Source organism: Dromiciops gliroides, chromosome 5, assembly GCF_019393635.1.
Source record: "Dromiciops gliroides isolate mDroGli1 chromosome 5, mDroGli1.pri, whole genome shotgun sequence".
Taxonomy (NCBI): Eukaryota; Metazoa; Chordata; class Mammalia; order Microbiotheria; family Microbiotheriidae; genus Dromiciops; species Dromiciops gliroides.
Window position 1 is genome coordinate 144,655,823 of NC_057865.1, and position 24,889 is coordinate 144,680,711.

General features: G+C 40.6%; 1 protein-coding gene across 1 annotated transcript in view; it reads right to left on the reverse strand.

Moving 5' to 3' along the window:
• Positions 1-24,547, reverse strand: part of PIK3CG (phosphatidylinositol-4,5-bisphosphate 3-kinase catalytic subunit gamma) — a 59,486-nt gene extending 34,939 nt beyond the window's left edge. The window contains exons 1-5 of the mRNA XM_043967236.1: positions 24,422-24,547; positions 12,956-13,100; positions 8,534-10,543; positions 1,788-1,853; positions 1,136-1,361 (exon numbers count right to left, since the gene is read on the reverse strand). Of these exons, the coding sequence (XP_043823171.1) occupies positions 1,136-1,361; positions 1,788-1,853; positions 8,534-10,531 (2,290 nt within the window). The 5' untranslated portion in view covers positions 10,532-10,543; positions 12,956-13,100; positions 24,422-24,547. The remainder of the gene's footprint in view (positions 1-1,135; positions 1,362-1,787; positions 1,854-8,533; positions 10,544-12,955; positions 13,101-24,421) is intronic.
• Positions 24,548-24,889: the final 342 nt, after the last annotated feature.

The following is a 24,889-nucleotide window of genomic DNA, read 5'->3' on the forward strand; positions in this document are numbered from 1 at the left end:
CCCAGGTCTTCAGGACTCCAAAGCCAGCTCTCCACTAACCCCCCTGGCTTTGGCCACAAAGGTCTACATACAGATTAAATCTCAGTGAAGGAAGAAGGCTCAAATGCGAGGACGTCAACTTTTCTTTCACCCACTGATGCTTTGTGGTTGGGAGGTGGGAGTGGGTGATAAGGTAGTGGGGGGAGTAAGAAGTGATAGGAAAACAGATAGGACTGTATCAAATGCAAGCTTGTATGGATGCTATAAACACTTTAAAAAAGAGGAAATTGTGGTGAGTGGGGGCGGGGGTTAGAGAATATGGGATAGCTTCCAATTGCTTAAAGAGTTATTTTTGTTTGCTTTCAGCACTTAAAGAAATTAATCCAGAGTCAGTACCCGAGTATCAGATAGATGAGAAGTCATTGTAAATTGGATTGATGCTCCCTAGTCCTGAACAATTCTTGACAAAAATAATAATGAGAGTAAGGGTGCCTTTTCTTCTTTTGGGGAGGAGAGAGTATTACAGATATTTGCATCAAGAACCAAAGAATGGGGGCAGCTAGGTGGCGCAGTAGATAGAACACCGGCCCTGGAGTCAGGAGTACCTGAGTTCAAATCCGACCTCAGACACTTAACACTTACTAGTTGTGTGACCCTAGGCAAGTCACTTAACCCCAATTGCCTCACTAAAAAAAAACAACAACAAAGAATGAAGCTGGAAATTCTGTATACATAGAATTTGTGCATGAAACTGAAGACTAACAAAAACTCTCGAGCCCTTATTTAAGGAAAAATACTGAAAACTGGGGCATGGGGGTGGGAAAATAAATACCTGTTTCAGTGTAGGAAGGGAGATTAGAAAAACTAAGAAATAATGAGAGTCCCCTGACATGCAGTTGCTCTTTTAAGGATTATGTTTTAATTATTATTTTTGTAGAACATTTTTGAAAGCCATTTCATGGGTATTATCTTTACACAAAAATCTGAAATTTTTAAACTTTTTCTCTTCTCCCCTCTGTGCAGATAGAATCTGGAAAAACCTTTTGTTGTTCTTGGCTGTGTTAGGAAGAAGAGCTATACTTTTCAGAAAGAGGGAGGTGACAGAGGACGTATCTTGGGATAGCTGAGAAGACATGCAAAAGTATGGAAACTGTACCTTGGGAAGTGACATCATACTTTTCTGCAGATAGTGACTTAATATCAATAGTGACTTTTTGCAACATCCTGATTACTTGAACCTGTTTTGTGAAATCTTCTAACATGGCCATGCCGCAGCCCCTCAGATAGGCTTCAAGGATCACTGCAAACCGTTGCTGGTAGTGCCTGGACTGAGCAATCTCACTTCTCAGAAACCAAAACAAGAAGTGACCAATCCTCTTGTTCTGGGAGTGAAAAAAAAATTGTTGAAGATGGTTAATATAAATGACATTTTGGGTCTGTCAGTAAATGAAAGAGATAAGGATTAGACACAGGGTCTCATTGGTATAGAGAATTCCTGGCTGAGGAAATTCCCTCTACTATTATAAGTCATCATATTCCCTGTAATGTATGGTCTAAGAGCACTGAGGGGAAATGACTTGCTCCCTGTCACAAACAAGTCTATATGACCTCAACTCAGGTCTCTCTGCTTCACGGAAGGCTCTAGTAAATACTATTAATGTAATAGTGTTCTAGATCATGCTGCCTTGGTTAAAGGAAAGCTGGTTGTAAAATCTAAAGCAATAAGAGACTGCCTCATGCTACTGCCTTGCTTAAAAGAAAGTCAGTTTTTAAAAAGTCCCTGTTGTTATCAAAACAGGAGTACTTACTCTCAAACCACGTTTCAGCAGAAATCTGGCAAGAGCACTGTCATGATACGGTTCAAATTTCACAGCCTAAAGATAAAACACATTTATGTATTTATACATGATGTAAAAAGACATGTGTAGATGTGTCCAACTATACAGATTCCTTCACCTCTTATTATAGGAATGACTAAAAACCAAGAGGAGGCCGACAGACAGTAAAGGCTTCATCATGCATCTCTACCAAGTGTTCGTTTTCCCAGAAGTACAGAAAGTGGTCATATTCTTTTTTCATCTAGGGTCACTTCACTTTGTCCCAGTTGAGGCTGTAGGATTCCAGGTGACTGAGAGAGGAAAGCAGAATTGATTCTGTTGCTGGCTTTGACGTAGGCTTCTGCTTTGCAAGAGGAGCGGAAAAGTGAGGTGGGGGTTGGGACTGGGAAGAGACTGCCTATCACCGATACTCAGGGTGACCGACCTTCTTTCATAAGACTAGCTAGTCCCAGTGCTTGACTGTCTCACAAGTTTGAGACTTACAAACTTTGGGGAAAAGAGGCTATCGGGTCTTTTCCCTACAAAGTCTATTGGTCCCAGCTCTCTACTCCAGATGGACAAGGGATCAAAAGCTACCAGTCAGTTCTCTCTAAGGTCCACCAAAAAAACTAAGTTTATGAATTTCACCTTCAGACAAGAGGAAAGCTGAATTGTCTGCTCTTGCTCTGCCTTTGACTTATTTCAAGACATTCTCTGTCTACTCTTCTCAGTCCACTTCCTCCTTGGGGATGTGGGGTGTGCGTGTGAACAGCATGTAGCCATGGGCAAGTCCGGAGAGGATGGGCAAGGAACTAAAATGTTTTGATTATTCCCCTGCTGTCTCAGGCCCTAAATAGAGACCAAGAGATTTACTCAGGCCAGGAACTTCCTCACTTTTGTACTTTCATACTCAGTGCTTAGCAAACCACCAGACACAAGGAAAGTGCTCAATAAATGTGTGTTGATAGATTAATAAAGATATGGGAAGAGATCAAAGTTCAATTGCTTTCTTGTCTTTCTGTGTTTTTGTTCATTCTGATGCATATGCCTGGAATCCTATGCATCCTTTAAAGGTCAGGACAAATTCTATTTCCCCCATAAAGCCTTCTCAGATCCTCATAGTCAGTAATGATCTTTTGTTCCTCAGATCTCATGTGCAACTTTGTTAATAATATTATCCATGTAGATATACACGGATATGTGTCATAGTTATTTCTGTATAGATTGCATAATCTTACTAATTGGAAGCTCTATGGGCACAGGGACTTCAGAAAGCTGCCCTGATGGAGTTTTTAATGTAATGAAAAAGACACCAGAATCAATAGGACTTGGCTGTAGATTGGCTAAGGGGGGGGGGCATGTGTGAAGGAAAGGGGCTGAGGATGTCTCCCCTTCTAAGGAAAGTCCATATTCCAGACATTGGTGTTATGACTCCAACTCATGAGAGAGGGAGGAAAAATCTATTGATTATTTATGAGCAATTGTGAATCCTCTGTGTTTTGTTCATTTTCTGTGAGCTTCTCTGGAGTCTTTGGCATTTTCTATGGGAGAATCAAAGTCATCCTGTAGAAGATGAGGAAACAAAAAAGGAGAGAAGGAGAGGTAGGAGAGAGAAAAGAGAGAGAGGACAGTACTGGACAGAACTTTGAATCTTGGCTCATATACATACTTTCTATATAACCCCAGATAAGTCACTTAACTCCTCTGAAGTTTCAGGTGCCTCAGCCTTTCAATTACTTCACGGGGTGGTTGTGAGAAAGGGATTTTGTAACTTTTACAAGACTATATAAATGTGAACTATGTTCATATCTCATATTGCAAAGGAGAAAACAATAAAAAATAGAGAAATTATATTTTGCTTCAGGGATTATCTATAGAGAATGGAATCACAGAATTTTAGAGTTAGAGGGGATCTGATATTATCCAGTCTGTCCCACCTCATTTTAAAAATGAGAGAAATAAGGCCCTAGGAGCTGATGTAAATTGGCTGTGGTCAAGCAGCTGACTTATTACCAGAAGAGCTGGTAATAGCACCTGGATCTGCTGACTCCAAGTGGGTGCCACACTGTGCTAAACAAGTTCCCTTCCCCCCAACAGTAAAGAGCTGGTTTGGCTAAGATGATTCGTGTCTCTTATGATGGAGAGGCAGTATGAAATACTAAAGTATTAGGCATGAAATCAGAAGAGCTGGGTTTCAAATCCCTTCTCTTGTACTTACTAGCTGTTTGATCATGGGTGTCACTTCACATCTCAAAACCGTGGTTTCTCCATTCGTAAAATATAACACCTGTACTATCTACCCCAAATCCTGCAGAATAATGATACTTCTTCACAATGACCCTCTGAGGAAGGTGTTTTATAAAAAATTTCAACACTATGTAAACACATCATCGTTGATTTAAAGGGCAAAAGGGAAGGTGGCAGAAAGAGAACAGATAAATGTGGTTAGAAGACCCAAAAAAGGGTGAGAGATACCTGGGTTTGGTTAGAAGGGAGTAGGAGACATTGAACAATCAGCCAAAGTTGATAAGCATTATAATATGTGTGCATAGATGTAAACATACACACATATATCAGATGTAGTCAGAGAACCAAAGAAATTTAATAATGATAATCATAAAACAATAACAATAATAGAATTTTTTAGAGTGCTTTAAGATTTGCAAAGTACTTTACTGGTGTTATCTTATTTAATCCTCACAAAAATGCTATAGAATAACTGCTAATGTTATTCCCCTTTTACAGAGGATGAATGCAGCTGAATGAGATTAAGTGACTTATTCAAAGTCACACATCTAGTAAGTGTTTGAGGTTTCCGTGTCTAGTGCCACCTTGTTGCATCAACATGCTATTAATTTGTAATCTCTTGAAGTGTTTTTCTATATATTTCCTTAGATTATTCAGTCTTTCTACTCAAGAAAGGAGAGAACAGAAAGCATCTACATCACTCCACTTCTCCATCCCCTGTCTTTTTCATGGAAAGTCAGGTACATAAGAAGGCACCAAAAATTTGGTTGGGTTTCTAGGGCAATTTTTTCCTTCCACATTGTAAATAATTAAAAGTGGTTTATTAACCACACCTCTGCTATGCCAACATTTCTTCAAAACAAAACAACAAAAACCCAACTTTTTCATGGGTGTGGTCAAATACATGCAAATGTAACTGCAACGAAGTAGTAAATGAGTATATTCATTCCAGTACTTAAAAAAAAAATTCTTGGTCTAATGTGAGAGTTGATACTTCATTTTTGTAAAGTCAATGTATAAGCTTCAGTTTGGAGATGGTTTTACTCAGGCAGCAGGAATTTAAACATCCATGAAAACATACTGCGGCATATTAAAAAATGGTCAAAGTGATGTTTAAATAATGCCTGCTAATTTGAAATTTTAACATCATCATTTCTTGATTTCTTTCATTCCAAGCAGGCAAAATTGAGAAAAGGGTAAAATTCCTAGTTCTGCAAAGTTTATTCACAAAAGAGCTAAGGAGAAGCAATGCAGTTGGGCCCCTGACATGGAACAGAATTGACACAAATTTAGAATTCAGACAATTCTGTACAGGACAAAAAAAATGAGAAGATATTTTGTTGTTTTCCCTCTGAATTTCTTTAATACTCCAGCAATTAAATGAATATTGGATGGAGGGAAGTAAAAAAATAACATTGGATGCTTTTAGATGACATGTAAAGAAGTTCTACAAAATATATATATTTAGTGAGGCAATTGGGGTTAAGTGACTTGCCCAGAGTCACACAGCTAGTAAGTGTCAAGTGTCTGAGGCTGGATTTGAACTCAGGTACTCCTGACTCCAGGGCTGGTGCTCTATCTACTGCACCACCTAGTTGCCCCCAAAATATATATATTTTAAGAATCTAAAGCAAGGATAGAAATTTAGTAGCTAAGGACAAGAATCCCTTTATTATTGGCAGGGCAATGTGATAAAAAAAACACACATACTACATTTGAAATTAGAAGACTTGCCTCTGACACTTACTAGGTGTATGATCCTAGGCAAGTCACTTAATCTCTTACCTATTAAATGGGGATAATAATACTTATTGTTGTTGTTGTTGTTTGTCCTTTGTTAGAATAGGACCGTGACACCATGGTTATGTTGTGACTTACAGCGAATTGGATTTAAGTGAGGCAGGGATGTGCAAAGTCACCAGAGCCATTTGGGTCCAGTGGCAAGATATACATCAGGACAACTAGAGATGGTCCTGGATGTTTAAGGAAGAAGTTGGAGTTAACTGACTTGCCCAGGGTCATACAGCTAGTAAGTGTCTGAGGTAAGATTTACACTCAGGTGCTCCCAACTTCAGGACAAGTGCTGTAGCTACTGCACCATCTAGCTGTCCTATATCCAGTGGTAAGTATGAATCAGGATGACTGTAGAGGGCCCTGGATGTTTTAAGTCAGTTGGCATTAAGTGACTTTCCCAGGGTCACACAGGTAGTAAGTGTCTGAGGTGAGATTTGAACTCAGGTCATCTAAATTTTAAGGCCAGTGCTCTATCTAATTGCCCAAGGAATACTTATACCACTCACCTCAAAGGAGCACTGTTAAAATCCTAAAGTACAATATAAATGTGAGCTGCTATTATTATGTTTCTCTGAAAACTTTAGGGATGATTTGGTAAACTCACTGCCTAACACATTAATTAAAGAGTATAATTTCTACATTGGTCCCTCTATTCCCTCCCTAATAAGTACTTTGCCAAGAAGTATAGCATAGTGAAAAGATGAATGCATTAGGAAGGGGGAAGAGCTGAGTTCAAATTCTGCCTCTACCACCAAAAGCTATGTCAACTAGGGCAGGCTATTTAAGCTCTCTGGGCCTCTGCTGCCACGTCTTTGAAATGGGGATGGTAACAGCATACTTGCTGAGGGCAGAGGGCTATCTCAGATGACCTCCTGAAGCCTGACTATGGGCAATTCACTCCACCTCTCTTGGTCTTACTTTTCTCACCTGTAAAATAAGGAATTTGGACTAGATAGTCTATAAAGCTTTTTCCAGATCTAAAATTTTGTATGCCCATGAGTCTCTTCTGACTATAAGATGATATCATGAACATCAAACACTGGCATGGGAACTTGGTGTTTTTGATGAATGCCATCAAATGGCAAGTTTTTTTTTAAAATATCTTGTTCTCACTTTCTAAGGAACGTGCCTGCCTCCTACTTCTCCAGCCCTGAATACTTATTAGTGCTGACCTGAGTATAGTATTTATTTAGAATCACAGACATAGAATTGAAAGAGACTTTAGAAATCAACTCCACATTTTATATATAAGAAATTGAGGCACCAAGATGTCATGTGACTTGCCCACAGTGATGCAACTGATAAATGTTAAAGCTAGGACCTGAATTCAATTGTTCTGGTTTTCAGCCTAACAGTTTTTTCCACTACCCTACAACTTCCCCTAGATCTATTTTTTGGGGGGGTGGGGGTGGGGGTGAGGAATAATCAGGGATAAGTGACTTGCCCAGGATCACACAGCTAGTAAATATCTGAGGTTGGATTTGAACTTAGGTCGTCCTGGCTCCAGGACCAGTGCTCGGTTCACTGTACCACCTAGCTGTGTCTCCCCTTGATCTTAAGAAGTACCTTACACACCTCTGGAGGAATTTACTCCCTATTAAAGTTTAAGAAATTATTCATGTCAGATAATTGGCAAGCATTTAATATGGATTTTGCAGATAAGAAAGCTGAGATACAATGAAATAGCTAGGTGGAGGGACCAGGAGGAGAGTTGCTCATGTATTCTGTCTCTACACCACACCGATATTCTGGATGAATAAGAGCTAAGTATTACTATCAATCCAATTCCCCTCGAAGGTGATGTCTCCATGTAGACTATAATAATAGCAGTAACTCGTATTTATATAGCAATTTACAGTTTATATAGTCATCATCTCTTAATCCTCACATAAATTCACTCAACATTGTCTTGGGCAGCAAGAAACAAACAGAATAATTTATTATTTGGTGAGTTGGCTTCCCTACAGTGAACATAGTAATGGATTTGGAGCCAGAGACCTGTGTCTGAATACTGACTTTGGTACTAGATGATCTGTGTGACCTTGGACAAATCACTTAACCTTTCTGGGGCTGAGTTGTTCATCTATAGATTGGGGTGGACTTGAAGTCGTATAAGGTTCCTTTTAGCTCTAAATCTGTGATCCTGTAATATGGAACTACTCTGTAGTTCAATCCGATTGGTTTTCTTTGAATTATATTTATTTTATTTTATGCATTTAAAAACATTATTCCGAGAGGGGGTCCACAGGCTTCCCCAGGTTGTCAAAGGGAACCAGGGCATAAAAAAGGTTAAGAATTACTGATTTGGGGGCACTTAGGTGGCACAATGCATAAAGTGCCAGCCCTGGATTCAGGAGGACCCGAATTCAAATTCAGCTTCAGACACTTGACACTGTGTGACCTTGAGCAAGTCACTTAACCTTCATTGCCCTGAAAAAAACCAAACAACTACTGATCTGGTCCAACCTCCTCATTTTGCACATGAAAAAAATTAAGACCCAGAGAAGTCAATGGTCCAGTTCTGTAAGTTCTTTGCAGAACCAAAACTTGTACCTGTCCTTTCCATGACATCATGCTGCTTCCCTCCCAGTCCCGAAGAACTGAACAACAGGCATTTTCATAACTAATGAATGAAGTGCCTGTGTACATGCAAATAAAGTTCCTGAGACTCTGTTTCCTTTGTTAACACATTTTACCTGAACTAGTTGCAGCAGGTAATGCAAGACGTCATCATCCTCTAAGCTTTCTAGCTTTTGCACTGCAATGGCTCTTACATTTTCATCTGAAAAGTTGCAGTCCAGGAGTTGCATTGTTAACCCAACGTCCAAATCACTCTGGTCCCAAGCTTCTCTTCTGGCTAACAACTGGTATGTCTTGGCTACAATCTCTTGCTGCCCCCATTTTACTGAGCTAAACAGCTTAGGATATGCTTTGGGGTGCTTAAGGCTTTCATACCTAAAGTGCCATAGCAATTCTTTGTCCTTTGCAGTAAGTGGGTTTAGTGGGTCAGTGGCTATGATCTCTTCCAGCTGTTTACGAAGCTGATTGGGCATTTCTCCCCGTACTCTGTCTGCCTCAGGGTCAGGGGTGAGCCTATGCTTGGGCAAGGCTATTGGGTGGCAATAATTGTCCAGAAGGATGGAGATTGACATGGAATTCTCCTTATCAGGGTTGGTTGCCGAAGTAAGCTTGTCAGCATTGATACTCCCTTGGTCCTCTCCCTTCCCTGATATCTTCCACATGTGTAGGACATATTCTCCATGCCTCAGGAGAAATCGGTGATCTATCAGCAGTAGGTTCACATAATAGAGTAGCTGAGTTTTGCCTTTGGCTTCAAAGCTGGAACTCTCATGAGATCCAGAAGCCTTGGAAGACTGGGCTGCTGCTTTCCCACAGTAAATCTGTAGGTTCAGTAAAGCCCCTTTGGGCAAGTCCTTGATTTTGATATCAAACTCAAGCCACACATTCCAAAGCACCTCCTCTGTGAAGGGTTTGGAGGTGGTTCTCCTTTGGCAAAGGACCTGCTGCCCATGCTGGATGTTTGCTTCCACAAAGACCGTGAGCTCGGTGTTCCGTGGGAGGACAGGGATGTCAATGCCCCTGATCTTAACCCTGAACCTTCGGTCACAGTCCCACAGGGAAACAGTAAACACTCTCTCGTGATTCTTGCCATTTATTGTCAGCTGCTCATGGTAGCCTGTAACTCCTGTGCAGCCATCCACAAGGGGCCACTCCTCCTTCCTCACCTCATCCTGCCCTGGGTCAGGAGGAGTATCCAAGACAAGATGAATCTCTTCCCCATTCTTCAGGCAATGCCTGATCCACTGGAAATTCTTGATGGGTATTTCACCCACAATGTACTCATCCCGGCCACAGACCCGAAGCACAAAATCCAGCTCACTGAGACTTTCGGGGATGTCCATCAGTGACTTCTTCTTGGCCATCTTGGTGAAAAAGCTCTGCAAGATTGTGCCCGGGGTGTCATCTGCCGAGACCTTGATTGTCTGACTTGTGGTGCTTCGGTGAATGATGATGAGAATGCAATTATTGACAATCTTTTTCAACAGGTATGTAGGGAGCGGCTTGGAAGTCACCCAAGGATGCATGGCATAGAGTTTGGGGTCTCGGCTGGCTACCTCCATAATCCGTGGGGTGACAAGTCGACGCCGGGTGAATTCCAGTTCGTCATCATGCACATTGCTCATGTTAGTAACATCATAGCCGATCAAATCATTTAGCTGCTGCTGGAACTCCCAAGTTTCCTCTGTGGGTGGCTGTCTCTGGACCACATGGATCTGGCCCATGTTCTTATGGAGGGCTTTCCAGTACTTCACACAGTCCAATGTCTGTATCAGCTGGTACTTGTCATAGATCTCATACCACTGTCCCTTTTTCTGGTACATCAGGAGAAACTGCTCTGGGGAGGACTGGTGATAGAATTCCATGGCTATGCTAGTCTCCATTGCCTGCATCCAGACCTGGGCTTTCATCTGTTCCACATTACAATTGCCAGCGGCTTGCAGGATCACTGTTTCTGCCACTTTGGTGCTCCCATGGCTGGTAGGCAGGACAAATTCTATAGGAATGAGCTCCATTGAAGATGAGCTAATGCCAGCGCCTTGTGGCTTCATTCTTCGTCTCCTTCCCCTGTTATCTTCTCTCAGAACCACAGGCTCATGGTCCTCCAAATCCATGCCCTAGGTGAGCTGTAAGTAGAAGGCAGAGATCTGAATCACAAAATAGCACTTTTCCCGTTGCCATTTACCTTTGAAATGTAGCAACCAAAGCCCAGGAGATCTTTTGCTTGGAAGGCAAAACGGGCTCATTAAAAGGCAAAAAACACACCTAGGGGTCAGTGAAGTGTCCAATTCAGGGGACTATGTCCTATAATCCTCAAAGATGGGAGAGAAGTTAAAATATTCTGCTTTGAAGGCTGGCTATTTAAGTGTCATACTTCTCCTTGGAATTTAGATATCCTATCAAATCACATCAGTATGTTCTCTGTTTCTAAACCTTCTATACCTTAATTTAGGTGTAAACTAACTCACTTTTGGCTGAAATTCCTTTTGTGTTTCAGTCATAAGCCTTCTGGACCTCTTTTCTGGTTAATAAAACCAGTAAAAAAAAAAAATAATCACTATAAATCCAAGGGACAGGGGCAGCTAGGTGGCGCAGTGGATAGAGCACTGGCCCTGGATTCAGGAGGACCCGAATTCAAATCTGAACTCAGACATTTAACAATTACTAGCTGTGTGACCCTAGGCAAGTCACTTAACTCCAATTGCCTCACCAAAACAACAACAACAACAACAACAAAAACCAAAACCAATCAATCCAAGGGACAAAAGAATCTTTGTTGTTGTTTTTTAAAGCTAGAATCAGCAGATAAATAAACAAATTAAATGCTTATGTTGTACTAGAAAGGGCACTGGCTTTTGGAGTTGGAAGACCTGGGTTCAAATCCTACCTCTGATAGTACTTGTATGACCTTAGGCAAGTTATTTAATCTGTTAGCGCCTCAGTTTCTTTTTTTAAAATGAAGAGTTTAGACTAGATGTTCTCTGAGATCCCTTCTAGCCCCACATTTTGCTATTTCTAAACCCTGCAGTGATATCCAACTGAAATAAATATCTGTCACTCAAATTAGTATATGAACAATCATTTAGGAAATATTTCTCTTTCTTTAAATTTATCAGTATTTGACATTTGATTTTGCTTTGCCCAACAGAAAAACTAAATAATGATAAATCTGTGCAAAAAAACTTTATTTGTGAGCTAATTCATCTAATTAATCTCTGCCACAGTAAAGATGTTCTAGAAAAATAAAGAGACCCAACTCAGGTACTTCACCTCCTTTGTTAAGTTTTTCCTGTTCCCTCCAACTGAAAGAGAAAAACTCCACAAATTTATAACTTTTCTCTAATTTATCCTTTGTACTTATATTCTAGTTAATATCAGAATTATTGAGTGTATATTTCTTTCCTCCCCCACTTGTCTTGGAGGCAGAGGCTGGATTGTTTTTTTGGTTGTTTTTTTTGTATCTCTAGTAACCAAACCCAATGCCTTGAACATAGAAGGTGCTTAATAAATGTTTGTTGAATTCTATTATTTAATTAGAAATTATAACCCACTTTTCATTAACAATGTAACACGACTAATACTATTACCTACTCAATATCAACACAATGTTGGGCAATTACAAACATTAGTTATTTAAATAAAAATTGAAGTATGATTTATTATAATACTTAAATGATTAATATTGTCAATTCTACCAAAGGAAATAAGCATGGCTTATTCTTCCCTGCAGATTTAATAAAGTATTTTGTCATTATAGGAAAGTAAATTTTGAATATCATACCATACCCAATTTTATTATAAATAATTTTCAAATATTTGGCTTATAATTTCTATTTCTATTCCCTTAAAGCATAATTAAGGGTTACTTAACTGGAACAAACCCAAATTGTTCTTTTTTTACAACTGTGTTTGCAATAAACAGCCCTTGTAGAAATTAATGCATCTTAAATCATTCCCTGTTTAGTTCTTTGACATATTACAGAGCAAGTAAAATAAGTATAAAACTTGTAGCCTATATCAATACTCACACTGATACAGAATTTTAAAAAAATCCTCCTCACTTTAAGCAGGAAAAAAAGAACATCAAATTCTCTTTGATTTCCATGCAACAATCGAATAAGAAATTAGCTTCCAAAGAAAGCCAGCTGACCCAAATACTCACAAGCTTTCCTTAAGTCATTCTTCAAAATGAGCTGGTGTGTTACTGTCAACTTTGAGGGGAAGAAGTCATCAATGCTTTGTGAATGAAAGGATATACTACCTCTCTCTCAGCTTCTCTGCTCTCATTGAAACATCTCTTTCCTCCCCCCCCCCCCTCACCAGACTCTGACCTTTCTAGTGCACCTGCTAAACTATTGTCAGAACCTTGCAGATGTTAAAAAAAAAAAGAGTACAAAATATAGAATGAAACATAGAATGAGACTCAGAGGAAACATTATCTCACGAGCTGGCAATGATTCTTCCTAAAAATACTTTAGGTAAGGAGTATAAATATTAAAGTAGACATACAAAGGACAAGAAACTGAAGGAAATGTTACCTGTCTAAAAAAAGGCTGCAGCTAGGAAACTGAAGAATCACTTGTTTGGTTTTTAAAGCCAGGGCATTTTTTTTTCTTCTTCAACAATTTCAGTGTCTCTTCTGTTTTTCTAGGTCTCTTTTCAAATCCAGATGCAGAGGAAGTGCTGCAGTTACCAGGAAGGAAGTTTTGACCAAGTTGATTATACGTATGATTGCTCATTTTAAAAGTGTCAGAAATGTATTTCCTGTCATAGCAAATAGAGAGGTAGAGAAAGAGAGGGGGAGAGAGGGAGGTAGGTAAAGAGGGAGGAAAAGAGAGCAAAAAAGAGAAAGAGATGGAGGAAGGGAGGAAGAAAAAGATAAGGAGGGAAAGAGGGAGAAAGAGATCAAAAAAGAGAAAGGAGAAAGAGAGATGGTAGGGGAGAGAGGGAAGAGGAGGAGGGGGTAGAAAGAGTGAGAGTGAGTGAATGAGAGAGAGAGATAGAGAGATAGAGAGGTGTTAAAATTGTCGCATTTATTTTTTAATTGTGAAGATGAATTGGAATTATTTATACCCAAATATAACTACAAATATATGAGCTACAAATACATGTAAATTTCCCAAGCTGGTTAAATTAGAAAAGTCTAATAGTCACTTTTGTAAGTGTGATAGCCTAACATCATTAAAAGTTTTAAAGAGCTGAAGTTCAGCATGGCATTAGTAGACCTGTGAGTTCACAGTCCTTACTCTTATTCATAGCTGTATGTAGCAATTCAAGCACTTGAGGCAAAAATACACTGGGGATTGTGTGTTCCTAAGGTATGACTCCTACTGTGCATGGTTGAGAGGTCATGGGAGTTAAGATTGAGTATATCAAGATATTTGAAGGAGGTACAGGTTGGGGTAGAGAATACTAAAGGCTGGGCCCTCAACTTACTGGGTAAGTTACTGTCATCTATGACCTAGACACTCACAGATGACAATAACCAGGATATGGATGAGATGAAGTGAACTTTAAAGGGAAAGAGCTGGTTGCTCAGTGGAATGTGAAAATAACAATGAGGAGCAAGGAATATGCCAACTCCTCCTGGCTCTATTTATCAGGGCATGTGAGAGCAGTAGATAGCCTTGGACAAGGTGTTAAAAGATAGATAGATCTTAAGGATCTTAGGCTCATAGATTCTAGGAACATATAGCCCAACTCCCTCATTTTACAGATGAAGAAATTGAAATCCAGGGATGTGAAGTGACTTGCTCAAGGTCATTCAGATAGTTTGGTGGCAGACCTGAAATTAAAACGTGGGTCCTCTAAAAATAAATTTGATGCTTTTCCCAAAATGCTATGCTGAACTAGGTTTCAGCAAGCAATAGATGATGAAGGGAATATGAGAAGAAGTTATCAAACTTCATAGGAGCATAGATTTATAATTGGAAAAACCCGTGGAGGTCATGTAGTCAAACACCCTTACCTTGTAAATGAGAAAAGGGCAGCTCAAAGAAGTGAGGAGCTTTGCCCAATTTTTCACAGGTAGTAAGCAACAGTGTCAGGATTTGAACTCAAGGCCTCTAACTCCAAATCCAGCAATCTTTTGGTTACAGCAAACAGAGAAAAGCTTTTACAGACTGTAGGAGAGAGAGAGAGAGAGAGATCAAAGGAAGAAAATTACCTGGGGAGAGCTAGAGGGAGTGTGTAGGGGAATAGGACAGGGCATGGCAGGAGTAGCAGCTCATGTGGGGAGCAGTGAATTATATTTCTGGCTGATCTCTGTGACCTTACACTGATTCTGGGGGTCTTTGTGGTGAGTTCCTAGTCAAAGGAGCCTGCATTGGCTGGGGGGGGGGGGCAGGCAGAGCAGAGCAGCCTGCTTCTACTCTGGTTAGAAGGAACTCCTGGGGAGAGGTGGGATCCCATGAGACACTGGGAGGGGAATGGTTTTAGGCTGGAAGAAAGAAACAAGAAACACACCCACAAGGGCAGAATTACACCCTGTCCCCCAAAATGTCAGCATTTGGAGTACAGCACAGAGTACCCAGTGCTGGTTCCACACTTGCTATATATCTTTCCCTTTACTGTAAACACGAATTTGCCTTTCTTTTATAATGCTTTTTCATAAGCTCCCTCATTGGGAGTACTAACCTAAGCAAACAAGAACAATCAAGGTATGCATTTTCAAAGACAAGGTCCAGGTTCTTAGCTACTTAGCATAGCAAAAGATCTCCCTAGTTGTCTTGAGAGGTCAGCTCCAGAAATGTCACTGGTTCAAAGTGAAAGCAACCCAGTCTATGACAAAAAGCAGTGAGTGACAGCTATTTTAACCAGAGGTGACAAAGCAGTATGGGTAGCCCTTTGGAAGTTGAACACCAGCTGAGAAACAAATAACTTGGTAAATAGTAACCAGGTCGTTCATAATTCCAAGACAGAATGACTCATGGGGCATAGTTCTGGTACACTGCAGGTTCTGGGTCCAAGAGATACACTCAAAGAAAGCACAATCTTACAGCAGTCTTAGGTCTCTAGATCAGCTCCATCATATCATCATAGTTCATATTTATAGAAGGCTTTTTGGTGTATAAGTGCTTTCTACTTAGCCTCATGAGAGAGGTAGTTCAGGTATTATTGTCCCCATAGTACAGATGAGAAAACTGAGATTCAGGGAGCCATTTGCTCACAGTCTAGCTTTGTAGTTGTGATTCAAATTCAGGTCTTGTCAATCCAAGCCCAGTGTTTTCTTCTATTTTACAAACATTCCCTTTTAAGGACTTATATTTGTTATTGTTTTTACAAGCATTCTCTAATTTGGAGTTCCCAATAATTCTGGTGGGGAAATCTAGTATAAGTATTATTATCCCCATTTTGTATATGGGGAAACTGAAGCTCAGTGAGGTTGACTTACTCATAGCCACATGAGTAGTAAATGACTGAGCCTGTATACAAACCTAAGTCTTTTAACTCTAATTTATTTATTGCTGATTAATTTATTGCTCTTCCTACTACACAAGGCACTCGTTAGATCCAAGACCAGATGGTATTTCTCAGGGTTCCAACTCTTGACAAAAACCTGTCCTAGCAACATATATGCTTAGAGCAGGACAGGGATTGTTTCAATTAAACCTTGTATGTCACCTAGGACAATATTCTCCATACAAGAGACACTTCATAGATGCTTGGAGAATCAAATCTAATTCAGGAATCAAACTGAATTCTGGGGCCTAAGGAGTACGAAGTATTTGACCCGCCATTCCTTGGCTAGTCTTCAGCTGATAGCATTGGGGAGGCCCTACAGGTGCTCTCTATGTAAATCATTGTTTGGGGTCCATCCTTTCCATTTCTCTTCTGCTTCTCAGGTCATGGACTCCCTCGATAGTGCCAGTATGAAGCATAACAAAGTATGGGACAATCTGTCTCCATCAGTACAGAAATCATTTGACACTATGCCTGACTCTCAGTCATTCCAAGGCAGTTTATCAGCATGCAGGATCACATGTCTCTGAAGGGTGTGGCCTTTGAGCCCACTCAAAGGCTAGCCTTTGAATTTATATGCAGGTTTGTAAATTCATGGGCTGATGAAGCTTGGGCAGAAGGACTAAGGAGCATAAGAGTTTGCCCACACCAGCCAGCACTCCAGTTAGGAGCAAAATGACTGGGGGAGAGCTAGAGTAAGATTGAGGGGAAATATGGGAAGAGCAAGGATCTGTGAGCCTAACAAACGTTTCCCCGATGAATCAATCAATTGATAAACACTTACTAAGTGCCTACTATGTGCCATCAGCTGGGTTGCTTGAAAGCTTCCTTCTCTTCCCTAGCATACTGATTCTAACTCTTTTTTTTTTTTTTTGGCAGGGCAATGAGGATTAAGTAACTTGCCCAGGGTCACACAGCTAGTAAGTGTCAAGTGTCTGAGGTCAGATTTGAACTCAGGTCCTCCTGAATCCAGGGCTGGTGCTTTATACACTGCACTGATTCTAAAAAGGTAATGGTGAGGAAGAGTGGTCATGTGTCTTCTAAGAGGCACTTTTTAAAACCTGGCTATTCCAGGTATGCTGAGAAAGGAGACAGGTAACACATTCCTCTGAGAGGCAGTACAGTACAGAGGAAATTGTTAGTCAGTCAATGAACACTTATTAATTGTTTACTATGTGCCAGGTACTGTGTTAATTGCTAGAGATACAAAAAGGGGTACAAGACAGTCCCTGCCCTTAACAAGCTTAAAATCTGATGGGAGGGGGGCCAGGAACAGTATGCATACACACACATATATATACATACATATATGTGTATGCATATAGAAATGTGTATATATGTATGTGTACACACATATATACATATAAATATATGTGTATGCATATACAAATATGTTTATATATCTGTATATGTGTACAGACACACACACACATATATATAAACAAACAAACTAAAAAGAAAGAAGACTGACTTTGGTATCAGCAGACCTCAGCTCAGATTTTTCCTCTGTCATTTATTACCTGTGTGATCTTAGGCAATTCACTTCATTTTCCTGTGTCTCAGTTTACTCCCCTATAAAATGAGAGTATAGAACTAAATGGCTTCTGAGTTCTCTGCTACCTCTAAGGGCTGCCCATTTTAATGTTTGATGATAGAGGCTGATGTGAACAAAACCTATTACAATCTGTAGATCTCTGATAGTGCTGTTACCCAATTTGCAAAGATCATCCATTGTTTGAGATAAAAAATGCTGCTCCTTTTTCTAAACCTCAAAAGTGATCTCATACAACAAGGGTTCCTCTAAGTGAATTAATAAAATGCTTAGATTTCTACTGTAGATATCCTTTTTGCAGAGATAGTCCCTCAGCCTGTTGCTTTGTCTCCCTAGAATCAATAGAGTACTACAGTGAGACAAGCCCTGGATTTGGAGACAAAAGATCTGCCTCAGAGCTCGGTTTTTATAAACTGTGTGATCACAGATGAGGGATATTTTAACTGGGTCTTCAAGCATCATAGGACTATGATTGCCAGAGAGGAGGGACAAGGGGATCCCAGGCAGCAGAAAGCGAGTGGCACAAGGCTTGTCTGAGGGACCATGATTAACCCAGCTTTGCTGGAATGGAGTGTTTGTACAAGGGAAGATAAGGTTGGAGAGGTCATTTGGGGACAGACAAAGAGTCAAAGGACTTGAATTTGAGGTTAAGGAATTTGCATTTTTGCTCTTTTTTTTGTTTGGTTTTTGTTTTTTGGTGAGGCAATTGGGGTTAAGTGACTTGCCCAGGGTCACACAGCTAGTAAGTGTTACATGTCTGAGGCTGGATTGAACTCAGGTCCTTCTGACTCCAGGGCTGGTGCTCTCTCCACTGCACCACCTAGCTGCCCCCTTTTTTTTTGTTTTGTTTTTGCATTTTTGCTCTTTTTGAAGGGAAAGAAGGTTCACCTGAAGGCCCAGCTTTTACATGCTGGTTCAAACTTTGTCCCCTCTAAAACTGGAGGATCCACTTTCCCACATTCTTTCAGCTCCAATCACCTCTGAAATAAAGCTTCCCTCTCTTCTGTATGTATCTTGTAGGCATCACGTTATTTGCATGTTGTCTCTCCCATTAGAGTATGAGCCTGAACAAGGCAATATTTCATTTCAGAAGATGCAGTGCCTTATTTCTCCCTTCATGCCTCACTTTGGGGGTTCAATCATCATTCTAAAAGTGCTACTGAAATGTAAATTATTACATATTGTACTGCAAGAGGTGGGATCTAAGGGGGCAGCTAGGTGGCGCAGTGGATAAAACACTGGCCCTGGATTCAGGAATACCTGAGTTCAAATCTGGCCTCAGACACTTGACACTTACTAGATGTGTGACCCTGGGCAAGTCACTTAACCCCCATTGCCCTGCAAAAAAAAAAAAAGGTGGAATCTAAGCTGTAGGGGAAACAAAGGATTAGAGGTAAAGGGGAAGAGCACCTAGGACAGTATAACAACTAACACTTCAGTAGTACTTACTAGCTGTGTGACCCTGGACAAGTCACTTAACTGCAATTTGACCCAGTTTCCTATTTGAAAATTGGAAGATAATAATAGTATCTACTTCCCAGAGTTGTTGTTAGGATAAAATGAGCAATATTTGTGCAGATCTTACAGTGCTTTGATGCTGTTGCTGATGTTGATTTTCCTAATCCTTGCTAGCTCCTAATGCCTTCCCATTTCAGATTATCTTCAACTTTTCTATATATATTTTATATGTACCTGGTTATTGCATGTGGTCTCCTCTATTAGAATATGAACTTCTTGGGGGGTAGAGCTTGCTTTTTGTCTTTCTCTGTTTTGACACCATAGTCCAGGCACATAGTAAGCTTTTAATACATGTTTGTTGAATGACTGATTGCTTATTAGTGATAAAGATATTTAGCCTGTTATCCAATATTGGATCCTGGTATTTTGGGGGATTGCAAAGAAATAGGCTGGTAGACTGGCAAGAGAACTGAGAACCAGGAAACCTAGATGATGGTCCTGGCTCTACCAATCTTCAGAACCCAAGTAATTCTCTTAACCTATCTGCCTATTTCCTAATCTGCCAAATTTGACAAGGATAGATGTATGTGCCTTACAAAAGTATTGTCATGACATTTTCAATATTATGGGGCATCAATGAGAAGAACGTTAGGAGTCTGTATTCAGTTCAAGGTGAACTGCCAGTAGAGCACTGTACTTCAATCTTTATCCTTTAGCTATTGAATTAGTCTGAAGCTCAGCCTCAGTTACTCTCTGCACTTTCTCAGATTTCCTAGCCCAGCTTAGCTCTTCCAATAAACTTGGAACTCACACAATGTTAGAATTGGAAGGGACTTTATAGGTCATCTGGTATAAGCTCCTTATTTTATAGACTCAGTGAAGTGACTGATTGGGGGTAACAGAGGCAGTAAATGACAGGGCCAGTATTTGGATGTAAGTCTTCAGGCTCCAAAACAACTGTTCTTTCCACTAGAACGCACCGACCTCTAGGGGAGTGGTTATCAAAGGTTTTTCTGGTTAATAAATTTTTAACTAATGAACTAGAGTCAATGAATGACAGTTACAGGCAGATGAATTTTAGGTCAATTCAAGGAAAAAATTCCTAACAATCAGAACTGGGCAAAAGAGAAGATTTGGGGGGAGGAGAGGAAGAAGATGGCTATGTTCATGTATTTGAAGAATTGTCATGAAAAAGAGCAATTAAACTTACTCTGTCCCCAGAGCAAAGAAGGAAGCAATAGAAAGACTTTTCAAAGAGGCAAATAGAGGTTTGATGTCGGGATGCCTCCCAAGGTGATGGGTTGGGTCAGTTTCATTGGAGGTCCTTAAGCAGAAGCTGGATGACCACTTGTCTATATGTATATTTGGAATTTCATTCAGGTATAGGATACTGAAGTGTCTTCTGGTTGGGGCAGCAGATGAGTGAAAGGTGAATGAGTTCCTCATCACTAGTCATCGTCAAGCAGAAACTTGATGACTAATTGATGTTAAAGGGATACATGATTTGGATAGGGATAGACTAGATGACCTCTGAGGCCCTTTACATCTCAAAATTGATATTATTAATATGGCTTGAAAAAGCTGAAAGACAGGCTGATATAATAGTGTTGGATTTGGAGTTAGCAAGATTTGGGTTCAAATCCTCTTCCTCTCACCCTCTGTAACCACAGTGTAGCTACTTAACCCTTCTGAGTCCTAGGCAACTGTGCTGCCTAGACATATTTGCTAAGTTATAAATCAAGCAAGTGAGATAACTTGGAAAGTCCTTTGCAATCCTTAAAGCATTATATAAATATTAGCTTTTAAAAAAAGAAAACATTTTTATTGAAAGTTTTAAGTTCCAAACTCTATCCCTTCCTCCCTCCTTTCACTCCCTTCTCCCTGAGATGGTAAGCAATCAGAAATAGGTTATACACATGCAATTATGTAAACCATTTTCCTATTAGTCATTTTGTATAAGAATGGATAAAAGAAAAACATGAAAGTGAAAAATAGCATGCTTCAGTCTGTATTCAATCAATATCCAGTCTTTCTCTGGAGGCAGATAGCAATGAATGGAGTACAGAAAGAAAAAGGGGACATTTCTAAGGTACTGCCATTCTGGTAACAATTATTTTAGTGATATTGGTTTTCTCATCTGTAAAATGGGAATGATAATAGCATCTACCTGGTTGAGATAAACAATGAGAAAGTATTTATAAATGTGATAATAATTATAAAGTGCTTAGCACAATGCCTGGCACATAGCAGACATTATATAAATGCTAGTTATTATTGATATTGTTATTATCATTATCATTATATGCTCTCTATATTGTTTCCACTAAGTTCTATGAGATGAACATGATATATCAAGTCTTTATGGAGGATCCTGTCTTATCTCCTGTGTGTCCTCTTTTCTCCATTCACATAGCCATCACCCTAGTTTAGGCTCTTATTATCTTGCACTTGGACTATTACAATAGCCTACTCTTCTCAATCCAAACCACCTTCCACTCAACTGCCAAAGTGATTTTTTCCTAAAGGGTAGGTAGGTCTGACCCTTTGGCCCCACTACTCAACAAACGCCAATGGTTACTACCTATTACCTTCAGGATTTACACCTCTTCTTAACATATCCCCTTGGTACCTTTTTATTTTTCTTTAACATTACTCCTCCCCTCCATAAACTCCACAATCCAGATTCAGTGGCTTCTTTGCTGCTCTGGGCACATGACTCTCCATCCTTTGTCTTCTAGCTTTGACACTGGCTGTCCTCCATGCCTGAAATACTTTCATTCCTAACCTCTGTTTCCCTGGATTCCTTCCAGTCTCGGATCAAATCAATCCCAGCATCTGTGGGAAGCCTTTCTCAGTCTCCCCAGCTGCTAATGCCTTCACTTCTGAGATTATCTCGCCTCTATTCTGTCAATATTCTGTAATGCCCTAGTTGCTGACATGTTGGCTTCCCCATTGGAATATGAGCTCTTTGAAGGTAGGGATTGTTTGCACCCTTCTTTGTATCATCAGTGCTGAACAAAGTGCCTAGCAAAGAGTAAATGATTCATAAGTGCTTTTTGATTGACCAATTGACCTTGCATTTGATTTATAAGACAATCTAAACACCAGAGTTGGAATCAGAGGGTTTAGATTCACTACTTACTCTTTTGTCTGACCTTGGGCAAGTCAGCTGATGTCTCAGGCCTCAAGATGTCTAAAGTACCTTTTAGATCTAAATCCGACACTATTACTAGATCATCTTTAAAGATCCCTTCTAGATTTCAGTCTTATGATTCTGTGTTCCCCGTGAGTCTATCATGTCAGTTTATCCAGACAATAGTCAGGCTGTCAATAGCATTTATTAAGTACCAAGAACTATACTAAGGGCTAAGGATACAAAGAAAGGCTAAAGACAGGCCCCTGGGGCAGCTAGGTGGAGCAGTGGATAGAGCACCGGCCCTGGAGTCAGGAATACCTGAGTTCAAATCCGGCCTCAGACATTTGACACTTACTAGCTGTGTGACCCTGGAAAAGTCACTTAACCCCAATTGCCTCACTAAAAAAAAAAAAGAAAAAGAAAAAAAAAAAAGGACAGGCCCCTGCTCTTGAGAAACTCATAAGTTAATAGAGGAGACAAGCAAACAAATATGGACAAACAAGCTGTTTATAGAAGAAAGAGGAAGTAATTAACAGAGGAAAGGGACTAGAATGAAGAGGGATTGGGATTTTAGCTAGGATTTTAAAGAAGCCTGAGAAGCCAGGAGTCAGGGATAAGGAGAGAGAGCATTCCAGGGATGGGGAACACCCAGAGAAAATGCCTGGATCCAAGAGATAGAGGTTCTTGTTCATGGAATAGAAAGAAGGATTGTGTCGCTCTATTGAAAAGTATGTAGAGTACTGGCCCTGGAATCAGGAGGACCTGAGTTCAAATGCGGCCTCAGACACTTGACACTTACTACTGTGTGACCCTGGGCAAGTCACTTAATCCCAACTGCCTCACCAAAAAAAAAAAAAAAAAAAAGAAAAGAAAAAGAAAAGTATGTGGAGAGGGTGTAAGAAGACTAGAAAGTCATGAGGAGGGTCCTAGGGCATGAAGAAAATCCCATTCCTCAGACCTAAAAAAGGGATACAAATTCAAGACCAGCATGGGCCACAGTGGAGAGAGAGCTGGCCTGGAAACCAGGAAGGCCTGTGTCCAAGTCTTTGTGACCTTGGGCAAGTTATTTAGCATTCAGTGGCTGGGGCAATTATCTAAGACTCACTAGTTTCTTCCTTCCTTCCTTCCTTCCTTCCTTCCTTCCTTCCTTCCTTCCTTCCTTCCTTCCTTCCTTCCTTCCTTCCTTCCTTCCTTCCTTCCTTCCTTCCTTCCTTCCTTCCTTCCTTTCTTTTTTGGCAGGGCAATGAGGGTTAAGTGACTTGCCCATGGTTACACAGTTAGTAAATGTCAAGTGTCTGAAGTTGGATTTGAACTCAGGTCCTCCTGACTCCAGGGCTGGTGTTCTATCCACTGCGTCACCTCTCTGCCCCTGCACTGCTAGAAAAAAAATACCCCAAATGGAGATGCCAACATAGGTGAAATCACAGGTCTACTCCAAATCCAAAGCAAACCCAAACTGTAAAACCACGCAACCTATCTTGCCTTTCAATTCACCGCAAATTACTTCATGGAATAGAAATAGCTGGTAGAGTGTGTACTCTGGGTTGGTAACAGGACTCAATGAAATAGCTGTTGTACACACAGCCTTTGAAACATCCATGGCCATCATCACCATTTATTGTTAGTTAGGGGTTCGGGGAAGGGGTTATATTTCCTGATTCTGGTTCATCTGGAATATCAGTCACACAACAGACTCTGATCCATACTGTGTTCCTAGGTCCATATATTCGGCAGGCTTCACAATCAGAAGTAGCTGAAGACCCATAGAAGAGTACAAGTAAAAACATATAGATAGATATAGATATACACACATAAAAATATATAGACACACATGCATGTATGTGAATATATGTACATACATGTATATCTATATATGCATTCTATAGGTGTATTCTACACATGTATATCTCTACATGCATATTCTTTCACCCTCCATTCCTCCACACAAGTGTGCAGGAATATGAGAATGCACACACACACACAAACACACAATGTGTTTCATAGACAAGGAGTTGTCTTCACAAGGTGAGAAAAAAAACCTCTTCCTTCTAGAAGAGGTTCAATTTCATTCAAGGCTAAGTTTTTCTCCTGAGCTATAGAAAAGACACAAGACAAGGTGGAAAGGAAAAGCTGTCCTAATCCAACATTGTGTCCAGAGCCAGCTCCGGAGAAAGGGGCATGTGGAATTATAACAGAAGCTGCTTCCTGATCTTTTTCCATGGGACATTGTTCCCCAAACCCTGGCTTCCCGCCCCAGAGAACAAAAGGCCACATCCTGCAAGTCAGGAAACCTAGAGAAGGGGCCACTCTTTTTAAAAAGCTCCCATTTGCGACCCTCCAAAACTCAGCTGGGGGCAGCATTCCCTTCCTGTGTTCAGAAAAAGGAGCTCTACTTACGAAGAGATAGCAGGCCACTAGAGCCCTCCTCCTGCACCCCTTTCCAGGGCAGAAATGCCAGGTGCTGCTACCTCCGCCCCAGTTCTTAGAGTTTGCCCAGTAGCCTGCGGAGGCGATGCCAATGCGTTCGGTCCCACCTCTGGAGCTCTGCCAGGTGGGGAAGTCTGAGGCTGCATCCCAGTCCCTTGCCCCAGCTCCACCCCAAACTCCGCCTTACTCTACCCGGGCACCCTTCCAGGGCTCCCCTCAAGGCGCTCGTTCCACCTCTGCCACCCAGCCACCAGCCACCGGCCACCAGGTAGCTCAAATTCCTGGGGAGCAAATGTCTGAATACCCGAAGTGGGCTGGGACTTGAGCGGGGAGCAGGAGACACCTCGAAAATGTAACAGATCGCTTCTACCTGTATTCTTTCAACCCCGCCCCTCTCACCTCTCATTTTCTACCTCTGCGGTAATACAGTGGAAATAA